General features: G+C 52.4%; 5 protein-coding genes across 5 annotated transcripts; 1 reads left to right on the forward strand and 4 right to left on the reverse strand.

Annotated features, from left to right (window-relative positions):
• Nucleotides 1-529: 529 nt before the first annotated feature.
• Nucleotides 530-3,325, reverse strand: PG997_008639 (uncharacterized protein; the record flags this gene model as incomplete). Its single annotated transcript, XM_066812954.1, has 3 exons — nt 530-1,116; nt 1,169-2,819; nt 2,927-3,325. 3 exons carry the CDS (start codon nt 3,323-3,325, stop codon nt 530-532), a joined length of 2,637 nt encoding a protein of 878 aa, XP_066668296.1.
• A 1,359-nt stretch (nt 3,326-4,684) lies between these two features.
• Nucleotides 4,685-5,796, forward strand: PG997_008640 (uncharacterized protein; the record flags this gene model as incomplete). The annotated part of the gene is made up of 2 exons (XM_066812955.1): nt 4,685-4,978; nt 5,158-5,796. The coding sequence occupies 2 exons, from the start codon at nt 4,685-4,687 to the stop codon at nt 5,794-5,796; spliced, it is 933 nt and encodes a 310-aa protein (XP_066668297.1).
• A 67-nt stretch (nt 5,797-5,863) lies between these two features.
• On the reverse strand, nt 5,864-6,449 carry PG997_008641 (uncharacterized protein; the record flags this gene model as incomplete). Its single annotated transcript, XM_066812956.1, has 2 exons — nt 5,864-6,376; nt 6,435-6,449. 2 exons carry the CDS (start codon nt 6,447-6,449, stop codon nt 5,864-5,866), a joined length of 528 nt encoding a protein of 175 aa, XP_066668298.1.
• Nucleotides 6,450-7,626: 1,177 nt separating this feature from the next.
• On the reverse strand, nt 7,627-8,217 carry PG997_008642 (uncharacterized protein; the record flags this gene model as incomplete). Its single annotated transcript, XM_066812957.1, has 1 exon — nt 7,627-8,217. The coding sequence occupies one exon, from the start codon at nt 8,215-8,217 to the stop codon at nt 7,627-7,629; it is 591 nt and encodes a 196-aa protein (XP_066668299.1).
• Nucleotides 8,218-8,338: 121 nt separating this feature from the next.
• PG997_008643 (uncharacterized protein) lies at nt 8,339-9,477 on the reverse strand (the record flags this gene model as incomplete). The annotated part of the gene is made up of 6 exons (XM_066812958.1): nt 8,339-8,519; nt 8,564-8,889; nt 8,913-8,972; nt 9,052-9,068; nt 9,097-9,294; nt 9,408-9,477. 6 exons carry the CDS (start codon nt 9,475-9,477, stop codon nt 8,339-8,341), a joined length of 852 nt encoding a protein of 283 aa, XP_066668300.1.
• Between the last annotated feature and the right edge of the window lie 4,365 nt (nt 9,478-13,842).

A 13,842-nucleotide genomic window follows, 5' to 3' on the forward strand; every position in this document is an offset into this window, starting at 1 on the left:
CTGGTGCGACAGGTAAGACAAGGGACATGCATGCAGGTTGGCTGTTTGTCTTCATTCGTTCGTTTCCACGGGTAAGTATGTAATACCTCAGCTATGTATATAATCATACACAGACAAACACAGCTCTATGCACTCTGGCAAACGGATGTTGCCCTCGTAATGGTTTAATCAACAACAACAACAACAAAAAGGAGACCTTGGTATCTCTTTCTCTTCCAACTGAACCTCCCTTCTTCTCCATGTTTTCAACCGGAAAATTCACAACCGCCGCACCACTCGCTCCCCTTGTCCATCTATACCCCCAAGAAAACAGCAGGCAGACGACGAATGTGTCCACGGGTAAAAGTTAACTATGCAATTGGTGCTTGCCATCACCAAACCAGAAAAGAAGTCAAATCGGAATCTCCTCGCAAAAATCCATCGCAGAAGTCGTCAGTCCTTTCTGTATGCTTTCCCCCAAACGCCTTTCATTGCAGCCAAAGACGAAAGAAATCAAAATCCCATCCATCCAATAGGGTCATGTAGACCCTCAGGCCACTACGCCATCCACGCCTCCGAGAAACCGACGAACACGGCCGATTTCCAGACCATCCTTCTCGCTCTCGACAGCCCGCAGCAAGCCATCGATGACCTCATCAACTTGTTGCTCAGGTACCCCAGAACAAAGGGATACGACCCGCCGATATTTCACCTCGACGTCTTTGCTTCGACCCTTGAGCGTACCTACAGCTTTGCGCGTCACTTCAGCTCGTAACCTGAGCGCTTGTGTTCTTGCGCGCAACAAGGCTGCGCTAGGGAGAGTCGAGGGGTCGACTGTTTGTGTGGCAAGCTCAGTCTCCCAGGCGCTGCTGTTGGGGTCCATAGGTCCCTGGCTCTGCTCCAAGCGAAGTAGACGGTTTTGCTCCTCATCCCTGCCCTGAGATAGGTTGTAGATCTTCTGCCGCGTGAGCGACTGCGACTTCGCTGCGGTTTGAAGAGACTCCAGTGTCCGTTTTGCGTCATTAAGTTGTGTCGAGGTGGTTCTCAGCGAAGCATGAAGCGTATCGAGATCTGATTGCTTCTTCTTCAGCTCTGTCTGGAAGCTCGTTGATGTCTCGTTCAGAAGATGTGTTATTGCTGTTAATGTCAGTGTTTGCTGGCGAAACGTTTACAACTCCGGGTTACTTACAGGTGATTATATCGTCACTGCTTTCCCGGCTCTTTTGGTTATTGGCGACGACACCATTGGTATCGACGAGATCACCATTGATACCATCCTCGCCCGCATTGCCGCCCACACCAAAGTCTTGTGGCCTTAGCCCAGCTTTGTTCGAAATGCCGGGATCTGCTCCAACCTCAAGCAACTGTGATATTATACTCCTGTTGCCTATTCTGGCGGCAATATTCAGGGCTGTATCGCCGGCTTTGTCTTGAGCATTGACAATCTCGCTCATGAATCGGCCGAGATTTATCCTTGGTCCGGCGTTGCCATTGCCATTGGCGGTGGCCTGACTGCTCTGTGCGCTGCCTTGTCGCACAACCCACTCCAATAGACTCTCGAGATAGTATCGGCTTGAGTGACTTCGACCTTTCACTGCACTCGTCACAGCTATGTGGTGCAACAGTGTCCGACCTTTGCCGTCCCTGATTTCGATTGTACTGCCGAGTACATCGAGCAAATCTGGGAACGAGACCGTATCCGAGTTGTTGGTAACACCGCAAGCCCTCATGAGAGCAGTCTCACCAGCCGCATTCACACGACATGGGTCCGCTCCTGCTGATATAAGCGCCTTCAATAAGGGCAGTCTTGCTAGTGTTGCCGCCCAATGGAGGGCTGTGTGACTGGATGAGTCTATAGGGGCATCGAGGTCGAGGGGAGTGAGAGATTGCAGGGCTTCATGCTTGGAGAAATCCTTAATGCTAGCATCCAGGAAGAGGCCCATCAACATACTACGCTTCTGCTCCGCCTCGGGAGATACCTCATAAGGGAGAGGCTGCAACGGGACGCCGTCATCCCCTCCATGCACATTGATCCCAGAGTACATGAAGGAATCATTGGGCTCGGTGGGTGAGCCTGGGAACGTATTGGCGTAAATATCCATGGACTGCGACGCATAACCGAAGCTGTCCGCTGGCGTGATGACCCTTTGGCGCTTTCTGGCAGGCTCGTCGCCGCCCTGGAAGATGTTGGTGTTTTGAGTCGAATACGCCGAGTCCACATGGCCATAGTCTGAGGCAAAACTCTGTTGCGAGTTGCCGGGGAAATCTTCGGGGTTTTGCATCGATGATTGGCGGCTGAAACTGGGTGGCCTCGCAGAGCCATGACGTCCCCGCGGGCCTGGCGAATCAAGGCGAGCCTTGCTGATAGCGGCGACTGCGTTTGATGCCGAACTCGAGATGTTCTTGAAAAATGTACCGGACAGGCCATTGGTCCTCGAATCGGCGACATTGTTCTGGTTATTGTACATGCGCTTTCTTTGCGCAGCCATGGCCTGCTCCTTGGTCGGGGTATTGAAGTCGCCCCTGCCGGCAATACCTCCATCTTGGCCCATGTCGTATGTCAGCAGAGGGCGCAGCATATCCTCAACACCATATTGGCGGCAAACTTCGACACCGCGCTCGAACTTGATCCAAGTACCTTGGTACTTTCCATAGCCGCCTTGGACCTTTTCGTGTTCGCCCGTCTGAATCTCTTTTTCGAGGATCTTCGTGCGCTTGCCCTTGTCGACACCGGCCACCTTAAGGATCTGTGTCGCATTAAGCCAGCTGTCGTTTCTCCGACGCATGACTGCTACTCCGTTGACCTCCATCTCGTATACGTCTACGCCAGAATACACGGCCTACGTTTGAGCAAAGCAAGTGTTAGTGCGAACCCCATGGTAGCAACGACTCTGGCCCGTATTTTCACGGCGCAGAACAGGGGCTGGGGGAAAAAAATCAGACTAACCGAGTAGATGTTGAAGCCATCATTTGGCTGTTGCTGACTGTTGCTATGCGACAGGCGTGATTGGGAATCTGAGAAATGTCGGAAGACTTGCGAAGAGGAGGGTTGCGTCATGGTGAAAGACTGCTGCGAGGAAGGTTGAGGTTGCGACATCTTGGGATCCGGAGGATGTGCAGTGGCAGCATTCAGAGTACTACTGGAGGAGGCTGTCAACGGCTGGGATGCCGAAGCAGAGGAGGAGGGCGCACGAGGCGCCTGGGAGAATATAGTCGACGAATTGGTGGCCGCCGAGAGATTCCGATTGTGAGTGGTGGGAGTTGTGGTTGTTGAAGGCTCGGCCAGGGTCGTGGAAGCGCCGGTGGGGATTGTGGTCGGATTGGTGCTGATGCTAGTCGAGGCCATTCATTCAACCATGGAAGTATCTCTCCTTTAGCGATAAGTATGTATGTACGTATATGTATCCGTCTCGGCGATCGATCCAATTTCAGGATAGGCCGTGAAAAAGAAACCAGTCTTCCAGCAGTGTCAAGTACGAGGCCGTCAATGGTTCAGGAATCCGGAGCGGTTGCTTTTGGTGTGTTCTTGCTTATTGTGTGCATGTAGGGGCGGACATGAGCCTGCCAAGATGAACGACATGCACTTGCGCCGAGGTTGGGGGCTTGTGCGAAGGCGGATGTCTCGCAGGAAACCAAACGACACGGCGGTATAGGAGCAAGAATGGGATTGTGGTATAATGCAGGATGGTAAAAGACTTGTTGAAGCTCCGACTCGATTGTCACAATGCAAGTGTGCAGTGTGAGGGATAAGCGACCAAGGATGGTTGGTTGGCTGGCCAAACCAGGGCAAAAAAAGGTGCAGTGCAGTGAGGAGAGGCAGGATGATGGACCTATTGCAACACCGACCAGTCCAACAACGGCTGGGCTCACGTATGGATCGAGCAAACCGGATCGATCAATTCTCACCAGGCCCCGTTGGATATATGGAGGAACAGCAGCTGGAGCTACCCTTGAGCTGGAAAATTCAGGCCTATGTCCAAAAGGAGGAATTCAATTAAAGTGGTGAGCGTGGAAGAGCGTGTCAATCTCGTGAGACCGTGACGGGCTGGACGGGACGTGTCTGGTCGTGTAGAGGCACGGAAATTGGATTTTGGGGGATGGAGGAACGGGCTCGGTACGCGAAAAGAGACGCGCGCGCACTCACTCGTTGAGAGAATTGCTGCACGCACGCACTGGTGCAAAATCCAAGCAGCCAAGGTTGCTGGGCTGGGAGGTCATCCGAGGGGGCACGGACCGGTGCTTCACAGATTTGCAGCATCGCTCAGTAAGGGACCGGGGTTCATTGGCTGTCAGCTGGGAGCAGAAATGCAAGCGCGGCATAACGAGGTGAAGAAGACGCTAGCCGTAAACCGTTAGATCTGAGAGCTCACCCACAGCCTACCCCGATCTTCTCACCTTGGCTCACCGAGAGTGGAAGCGATCAAGCTCTTATCAAATGCTCTGCACCAAAGAATCCATACAAGTCGATGGCCCGCAAGCATTTGTTCAGTTCGCCAACTTCCACACACCCCTTCTCACGGCGGAGACTATACCCCCTTTGTCTTTGGATGCCATCTGATTAGTAGCTGTTTCTCTCTTCGCCCATCACCCCTTTTTACATATGGCAACATTTTGTTGAAACATACATGGTCTTGGGTGCTAGCAGCGACACAAGCACCCCCTCCAGTTTCTACCTAGATTGCTAAGTAGGCGCACTCATGCCACGATGCCGCCCCAACTACCCCATCCCGACACTACCATACACCTATACCGGCACCTTCTCCGCGAAGCCACGTACGTCCCGCCTTATTGTCGCCCGTGGGTAACCGAGAGAATCCGATCCAAGTTTCGCGACGACCGGAGGCCCAACATCCACAAGGCCCACCAGTCATTACGCTATCTACGCTCTGCTAACGCTGGCCATGTCAATCGCATGCTCCATCTCTGCTTCCTTGCGTCTGGTAGATTGGGAAAACGAAGACGTCAACTGGCAGATTTTTACTTGGCAAAAGACCCCGTGGTAGATTCGGATGCCCTAGAGCAGAAACCCTTATTCCAAACAGCGAAAGACACCGGATCGAGTCGCAAACATCGACCCGAAGAACCCCCATTCAGAGTTGGCTGGACAACTGGGACGTCCAAAAAATCAAGGCAATCGCGGGAGCCCAAGTTCGGAATCCTAGCAACTACTGGCCAAAGCAAATGCGCAAAACATATGATCCCGCGTTGGTCCTCCCCAAAGAGAACGTATGGGGTCGGCCGTTCACGCCCAAAGTGATGAGGCGGAAAGAGCAAAAGCACTACGCAAAACTATTGGCCGACTTGATGCCCCCGGTACCACAAGGCGAGTGGGACCTGCTGCAAGCCCTCAGTTTGGGGCAAGCAGAAACAGACATGTTCAATGTCCCATCAAGGCGAACGGTTGCTACGACGCCGGTCGCAAGCCAAGACTCTGCGACAAACACTGCTCAGGAATGGAACTGGGAGGCGTATGTCACAAAGCCCGTACGAGCGGTGGAGCGTGGCAACTCTCGCGTGTTCAAGTCATTGTCCGGCGCTTGCGATTCGGACCCTCGCGGCCAAGGCAAGCCTATAGGAGTGAAAGCTTTCAGCCCCAGAAGGCTTCGGCGCAGTATATACGGCCGCGTGTGGGAGGCATCCCCGATCCTGACCAAAACCAAGGGAAAGTTCCAGGTCACGTTCGGTGGGGCACGTCGAGAACTATCACCTGCGACTAACTCAGACCTGCAATTCTTCTCGGGCGTCGACGAGCAAGGCGCTTCCCCGAAAGGCCCAGTGGCTCACAAGGGAAATAAACGGTTGAATCAAGCGCTCTAGTATGTTTCCCTTCTTATTTTATATATACCCTCAAGCTCCAGAACAGGCAAGAAGTGCGGCCGTGTTATTAGTCCAGCATGCCCCCTAGCTTTGCCAATGCCTCTTTTTCGACCCGCATGCCTAGCCATTCGGTCTGTGGGATAGCGCCTATGGACTCGTAGAACTTGATGCTGGGCTCGTTCCACTTGAGGACGGACCAGTCAAGCCGGCCACCCTTCATGGCCTCGACCTCCTTGGCCAGCTCGACCAGCAACCGCTTGCCGTAGCCCTTCTTCCGCTCCGTCTCGCGGACGTACAGATCCTCGAGGTAGACGCCGGCCTTGGCCCGCCACGTGCTGTAGTTGTAGAAGTACAGGGCCATGCCCACAGTCTTTTGTTCCTCGTTGATGAGGACCAGGCAGCGCGCCGGTCGCGAGGGCGTGATGGGCTCGGTGTTGGGCGCGGTCGAGGTCGAGGTGACGCCGTCGGGGGCAAGGGCTAGGGTGTCGATGAGTGTGGCCTCGGTTGCCTCGACGGAGTGGAGCTCGTGTTCGTAGTCGGCCAGTTCGCGGATCAACTCTAGGATCGCAGGTATGTCTAACTCATGTGGTTAGCCTACCTAGTGGTATTGTGGCAGTTCAAGAAACCAAGATGCCTACCTTCACGCCGCGCATGGCGCACTGTACAAGGTGATGGGGCCATCGATACTGTAAGTTCTAGCTTCCTAGCTCTTTCTCTGCACGTGGAATAAAGCGAGGGAGGGGGAGATGGTAGACAGTGAACGAAGTATACCAGCTTGTGTTATACTTCAAGATCCATTCGATATACTCTGCTTCATATGTGAAACATCCCACGCCCTTCCAGACTCCTCTTGCTTGTCAAACTGCGCCGAACGCTCAAGTCCATAGTGGGGGTGGTTCGCGGCGTAACGGCAGAAAACAACCCCATCCGAGCTTAGCTCCCCCGCAATATGGTGCTCTGAATCACCCATTGCAGGCCATGTTAGCGTCACCGCCTTCGCACGCACCAAACTCATTACTACTTCATTCTGTTTTCCCTCCCCGAAGTCGGCCTCACAGTGCCGTTCCGTGTCAATGTGTGTATGAGGGATATTGTATTTCATGAGACCATGGTTTTGCACGAGTCATTTTCTTTTATCAGATCGACTGTTAGGGATATATACCAGCGTTAGTTTATTCGGTAAAATCCCATCCATCACGCACCCTACTTGTTTGTGCCTACGGTTTTGAACTCCTACGCTGAGGAGCAGATATATCTCTACATCTATGCACTTAACACCTATTCTTTAGAAACTCGCCTTGATGAGCAATACGAAGTCCGTTTCTAGGATTTACCAGTAATGTTCTGATATCCTTCTGCAATTACCAAGTGACCTGAGTCGTTCTCGAGTGTGTTAATTCGATTACAACAATCAAGTCCAGCTTAGCCATTACACACTCAATGGCCATAGTAAATATCGGGAATGTTTTAATACTGCCAATAAACAAATATCCATGAATATGATTTGCGGTGTGATCTTTCCCTTGCCGAACTTCACACAGCACCAATATCCATTATTGAAATATCAAAAGAGCAAGCCCAAACGTCGACCATTCGTGTGCTGTTATTCATGCATGGGTTGGACGTAAGATGGCTGGTCAGCCCCCTTGCAAGGCTACAAGTAAGAATAGGTACTATCTATAAATACTCTCCATATAAGCATATGTATTGTGAACAACACCAAAGGAGGGGAGGTAGCAGGAGAGTCCCATTAAACCGGTCCATTAACCAACCTCACCACCGGCCCGAGCCATGTGCCATGTGCCATCATTGCCAAATCCCCATCATATTTCAGAAGCGCGGCGTGTCACCGAGAGTCCCCAGGGCCGAGATTGTACACTGTCCCATCGGGCGTTGTGGCCTCTGTCCCGGGTGGACCAGCGGGACGTTGACCGAGGTGCCGTAACTCGGAAACACGAACGCGCTGGATTTCGGTGCCGCCGCCGAGATATATAATTTATACAACGTTCTGTTCGCCATTGTGTCGAAGTCGTACCGGTTAGTCTCAATGGCTGTATCGTTCCGCAGAACGCAGGCGGCCCAAGCCCGCGTCCACCGTGAGCGCGCCAGGTTGGGCGTGTGGGCCAGTGACGTGTTGACTTCCAGCAACTCGGCGTTTATGATTCCGGACGTGCGGTTAGGGAATGCGTACGTGCGGCAGAGGCAGCGGCGGGTCGTAGTAGATATAGTCGTTGTCGAGCTGCGGGAACGGCGGGCAGATGTACGGCACACTTCTTCTTCGCCGGAAGCGGTGATCTTGATGTACTCGCTAAAGACGGGATGGGTGATACCGCGCTTGTGGGTGGCGAGATGGTGAAGCTCACGACCGCAGAGGCCCCGCCGCGATTTCGACCGTTGATGTCGGGATGGTAGCGGTGCCATACTTGGTCAGATGGTTTGGTTTCATGTAGTCGAGACTCTAATCGCCGAGGGCCGCGCCCCTATGGGACGGAGTGTAAGTTATGATCTTTGGAAAGCGATTGGGGACTGCCACAATGGCAACTCAGTAGATGCTGCGCATCACGTCTGAGGTGGCCCGCCGGCTCGGGTTGGTCTGCGTACGCGACATGATGGCGTCGTAGAAATGGAGTCCGGCGCCCTGCTGAAAGATTCCCGAGAGCATAGTATCGTCATATACCAGCCGACGGGCTTCGCCGTAGTCTAGAGTAGCGCCGTGATCTCTGCTACCGATAAATTGGGGGACTGAGACTTGACCGGCGCGTCCTACGCGTTGACGAGAGACGTGGCCATGCTGGCCCCCGACAGGATCGTGCAAGTGCCGCCGGGTCGACAATGTAGGAGTTTGATGTTTCCTGGTAGAATCCCATCATGTACCTGGGAGTGTACGACTGGCAGCAGATCGTGATATCTTCCGACAGGCAGTCGCCCGTCACTCGAAACCGGAAGACGGTCGTTGCTCAGCTTCCCCTGGCTTCCAGCATTTGACTTGTTTCTTGCCACTGCTCCCGCCATCAGCTGTTCTCGGTGACATGCAGGTGTCGCCCCTTGGGCTCTTCCACGGGCCAGGGGGAGGCATACAGTATATCGGACCCTCTAGAGTCGGTCGCAATTCACACCAGCGGGAAATTTTTATTGGCATCGGCGCCGACGCTCAGGATTCTGGGCAGCTCACTGGGCTAGTCCGCATTATAGACCCAGGACTTGTACTTAACCCAAACACCGGGGTTCCCAGCACATGACGACAACAATACCTACATTCTCGAGCTCCGCAGCTATTTGGCAATCGGATCGTTCCCGTACGGAGACTGAGTGCCGAAGTCGATATGCTGATCATGTCCACCCCATCAGCCTGTGCCTTTTGAGCTGCGGCAACGACGGTGTCACTCTCACCTGTGGCCGAACACCCAAACGTCCGATGGGCGTGGAGTTCTACGTTAGGGGCCACACCAGTAATACCATACACTTGCTTGAGGTCCATTGAATTAATACCAATGATACCTGCATGAGAATCAGCTACCTAGGTTAACCGAGTGGCTTCTGAAAAGGGGCACACCAGCAACATTAGTACCATGACCGCCACCGGGTCGAGTAGCCAGAGAATCCAAACCCACCAAGCTCCTTCTGTTGTCCACTTTCCATTAATATCCCCGGCGATATTATGCCCGGGGCCGTAGCCGGCATCAAGTCCGGGGTTTCAGTAGTCGTCACCGGAATCGACAATACCGATATTTACCCCTTTCCTCATTATTCCCAGGGCAAGGAGCTTCTCGAACACCCCTATCTGAAAGGCAGAGAGAAGGAGTATCGCCTGGACTGGGCGTCACCGGCTTTGGTAATCTCGCTGGCGAGAGCCCTGTGACATCATATGCATCTAGCCACCCGGCTGGAGACGGAGAGCTATTTCACATTTTGGGGTTAGAGATAGACGCATCAGCCTCCGGCTCCGCGTAAGCGGCACCAGGTATCACCTTGAGCTGCGCCCTTATCCTCGCAGGTGTCCCCTCGCACTGCAAGCTGACAGAGATGCCGGTGAGCGTACCAGGCGACTCGAATGTGTGGCGGCGTACTTGAGACTCAGGGCAGCATCTGCGGCTCATTCGTTGAAATGCGAGTGATGACCGGCCGTTCGATTGGTAAATGCATTGTCCGTAGCTCTTTACTAGGAGCACGCTCTACAGCCCCTGATTTCCGAGCCAAGAGCCGGCGGAATTATCCAAGAAATGATATAGGAGAAACGCATAATTTAGTCAGTCGCAAAGAAGTTGCAGGAGTCGGCTCACCAGATTCACGTCGGTGGGTAACTTCTGCCTACTCCTGAACGATTAGAGAACCCATTCAACGACATCTAGGCCATTATGTGTATATATGTGATTATACTTGATTCTAGCTGACCATCCAAGAAAGTATCCAAACTATAGTAGCCAAGGAAGGCGAATCAGGCTCTTTTCCAGCTGGTAGTTCGTTAGGACTCCTTTCCTAGAAGAATACAGCGTATCTTTGATTAGGATAAAAGCACGTTTCGAGCAAGCAAAGGGCATTGTCAACACCAGTTGTCGATTTACGGCATTTTCGCTTACAATAGAAACCCGCCTCAGCGAGTGTTCATGCTTACGCGATTTGTGCTTCAGTTACCTATCAAACATGACATTCTGGTCACTGAGATGAGGTCAGGGTCCTTCCCCTTGCGTCTTGACAACCTGCAGGGGGCATCACGAATCGGAAGCCGAGGACGTTCCGGAATAATGCAACCCTGCGTTTACCAGAAGACTAAGATTTTATTGGCTGGAAGGCATCCCAGAACAGCCCTACGGATATAATCAGGCTAATTTGATGTGCTATACCCAAGATCGATACTGGCTGTCTTTATACCGCCCCCCTGTTTCTGTCGACAGTTCTACCAACATCTGTTGAACTTATCCTTTCACGTCCGTAGCGTCAGCACGAAAGACAGACAACTAGGTGCTCTAAACAATAAATCCGGTTTGTGACTACCAATATGGCTGATGTCCAATCTTGTTGGTGGCAGGAGTGTGGACACAATAGGTGACAAAGACACCTACTCAATACATCAGGGACAATTCCCTTAGACTCGGTTGCATGCCTGGTTGATATATGTTCTCAAATAGCGTCTTCAGGGGTAGATTTGTCTTTTTCATTGGCCTTGATGCTAGTTGCTCTAAGCTACGCACCAAGCAGACATGACTGGTTGTAACTAACGACTAAGGGGATACTACAGCAACAACTATTGGACTGTATAAGTGAGCTTGTAATCTTATAGATAGTATACAGAGTTATAATTATACATAAATACAGGAGAATAGACTCCTCTAAGAGCATAGCAAGATTACTACACATTATATATAACCTCGCCCATGTATATCATATTATATGGGACTCAGCTTACTGATTGTGCCTGCTTGCAGATGCTGGGTAGATTCTCTTAACATCGTTCTCCCATATGATATATGTTAGGATGGAAAAGTCATATACAATTGTCGTTAAGACATCAATGGGATCTCTGGACGGCCCATCCTCATCGACAGCTGCATAATGGGACTTGGAATCCAATGCAGATTGGGACAGGCTTACCTGTCAAGAGGTGTGCTTGCAGTGACTCGTAACCTTCAGCTACATCCTGCAGAAGACTAACTGGATGTCACCCAATAGATACATATCACAAAGTTACCACAAGCAGAACAAATGCTTGTACCGACTTGTCGATCGACGCTCCGCCATCAAAGGTGTTACCGAGCTTACATGCATCGCACGAGAGGTCCGGCCAATGATAAGTCACTCCGACACATGATATGCAGTGGATGCAGCAGTGCTGTTAGGGCTGTCCCACTAGTTGGAGTTGAATTTTGGATTCACCGACTACTACCTACATATGCAGAGGTGCAAAGAGGGGAATCAGCCTTGTTGAGTCGGGAATAGCATCAGCCGGTATTCCCCTTTTTGCTTACTGTCCGTCCTGTGCTGCCGGTCGAAGCGGCTTGGCATGTTGGGAAGGACTTTCGGTGACCGTAACTGTGAATCCTCTAGACGCATGGCCTAGCCCACCCCCTATCAGCGAATGAGATGTGTCACGTAACACGCTCATACTCACGTCATCACTCGACCGTGGCATTCGATCTACCAGCTAGTGAGCCCTCTAGTCAACGAGTATTGCGCAAAGACGGTTTTGTGCTGTGCTGTGAGCGTCCCGCTAGCCTCAAGCCACCTTGTATTGCGATGTGCGATTGCCACGTGGATGACCAGGCCTAGAGTACACTGTAAACGACGGCCGGCGACGCTTGCTGCTGCTCATCCCTAGGGCCAACGTTTGATAGTCGAGAGCCGAGAAAGGGTCAGCTCCACAGACGATCGACGCCGAATCTCTCTAGCTGCCCTGGTGGCTTCACCTGACAGTTTCATTCCAAGAGACTAGAATCGGAGATGGACATGGATAGGTGTGGTAGCATTGGCGATCAGGAGTCAGGAGTGTTGACCGCGCCAAATAGGATGGACATACGGGCCCGGGGTTAGGATTCATTAACCCCCAATTCAGACCATACTGTCAATATTCGACAACACCATGAGAATTAGAGTTTCAATCAATACACGTATTAGTGCTAGTCGTCAGATCATGGTGGAGCAGCATCTGCTGTAAGCGGACGATCCGGGATCACGCGATGATGGACATGCCCGTTTTTCTCTTCCGTTGTCCGTATCTAGCATTCAGGCTAGGCAGGCTCGAGACAAGCCTTATCTCCTTTCTCTCAGCTCTCCGGTTCACACCCCCCTTCACCTTTTTGGTTTGTTTCCTGGCAGTTGGGCGGCCTCGGTGAGGTGGGTCATAATTACTTCTTTTTTCTCTTGACCTTCCTTTAGTTGCACTATACTCTCCTACGTGTGATTTGACGGAGCCAACTCCTACCCATGTCCGAAAAGCTTTGGACTTTTTGGGGTGGGAGGAAGGGAGAGGGGCGAGGGGCGAGGAAAAAGCAACGATCTGTGGCTGACAAAAGAATCGACCACGCATGGAACTACCTGGGATCGGCGGACAAGGGCTGGCCGCCGTCCAGTGGCATGTCACCAATAGCGGTTCGTGTGGAGCGAAGTGGTCTGAAAAACGTATGCGTGTAGCCGTAGTGAGAGTGAAAGGGTTGTAGTGTGCGCACCACCCCTGCCCACCCCCTTCTTCTTGGCTACTACTACCTACTTCTCCGACCCTTCTGCCACCTCCACCAGGGCAGGCTGCCAGCCTAGGCCCAGGGGGAGAGCCGATAGCGGTATCTCGTATGTAGTATGTAATGGTTGCTTGGCCCTTGCCCTCGCTCCCGGAGACACATCCGAACTTTGTTTTCTCTCCTGGACTCGGCCGTCTTTTCCTCGCACCGCTCCGCCAATCTCCATCTCGTTGCCATTGTGAGTCAATTGAAGTTTGTTTCCCCTTCCATGCGCGATGCAAGTCAATGCCATTTTGCTGTCAGTGAGCTTACACATCGTATCGTGAAACCCATCTTTCTGGAGCTCATAAGACATCCGGGGTCGTTAGCCTCTTTTCATGTCCTTTTGTCGTCCTTCTCTGTAACCATTCTGCCTGGGCAGTGTTGGCGTCGGAAGTACAGACCGATGATGCTCTGTGACTTGGTGTAATCTAGAAGAAGGAGAATGAAAACAAAAAAGAGAGTATCATCGGGTGCGTCATTTAAGATCAAGCACTTGCGTGATCTAGATCCAGCGAGCGAGAGGGCCCACGGCGACGGGTGCTTGCATAGGTAGCTTGGGAAACGTGCTCCTCGGCCGTCTTGGGGGTCAGGGATACCCTTCGTTGAAAATCCCATTGGCTGCCTCCCTCTGCGCAGTTCATCGGTCGCACACAGTTCGCCAAATACCGTGTTGCCTTGGTATACTTTGCCAAATTCGCCAGCGAGAGCGAGCGAGCGAGCGACGGAGTGAGGGGACCTCGAGTATCATGGGAACGTCGTCGTTGTTGTTACAAACCACGGTTGTTCAGTGAGCACAACACCCACGTGCGGTCCGTCGGTCGGTCGCGGAACGCTA

This window comes from Apiospora hydei (assembly GCF_038363865.1).
Source record: "Apiospora hydei strain CBS 114990 chromosome Unknown utg000006l_segment0_segment0, whole genome shotgun sequence".
In the NCBI taxonomy this organism is placed as follows: Eukaryota; Fungi; Ascomycota; class Sordariomycetes; order Amphisphaeriales; family Apiosporaceae; genus Apiospora; species Apiospora hydei.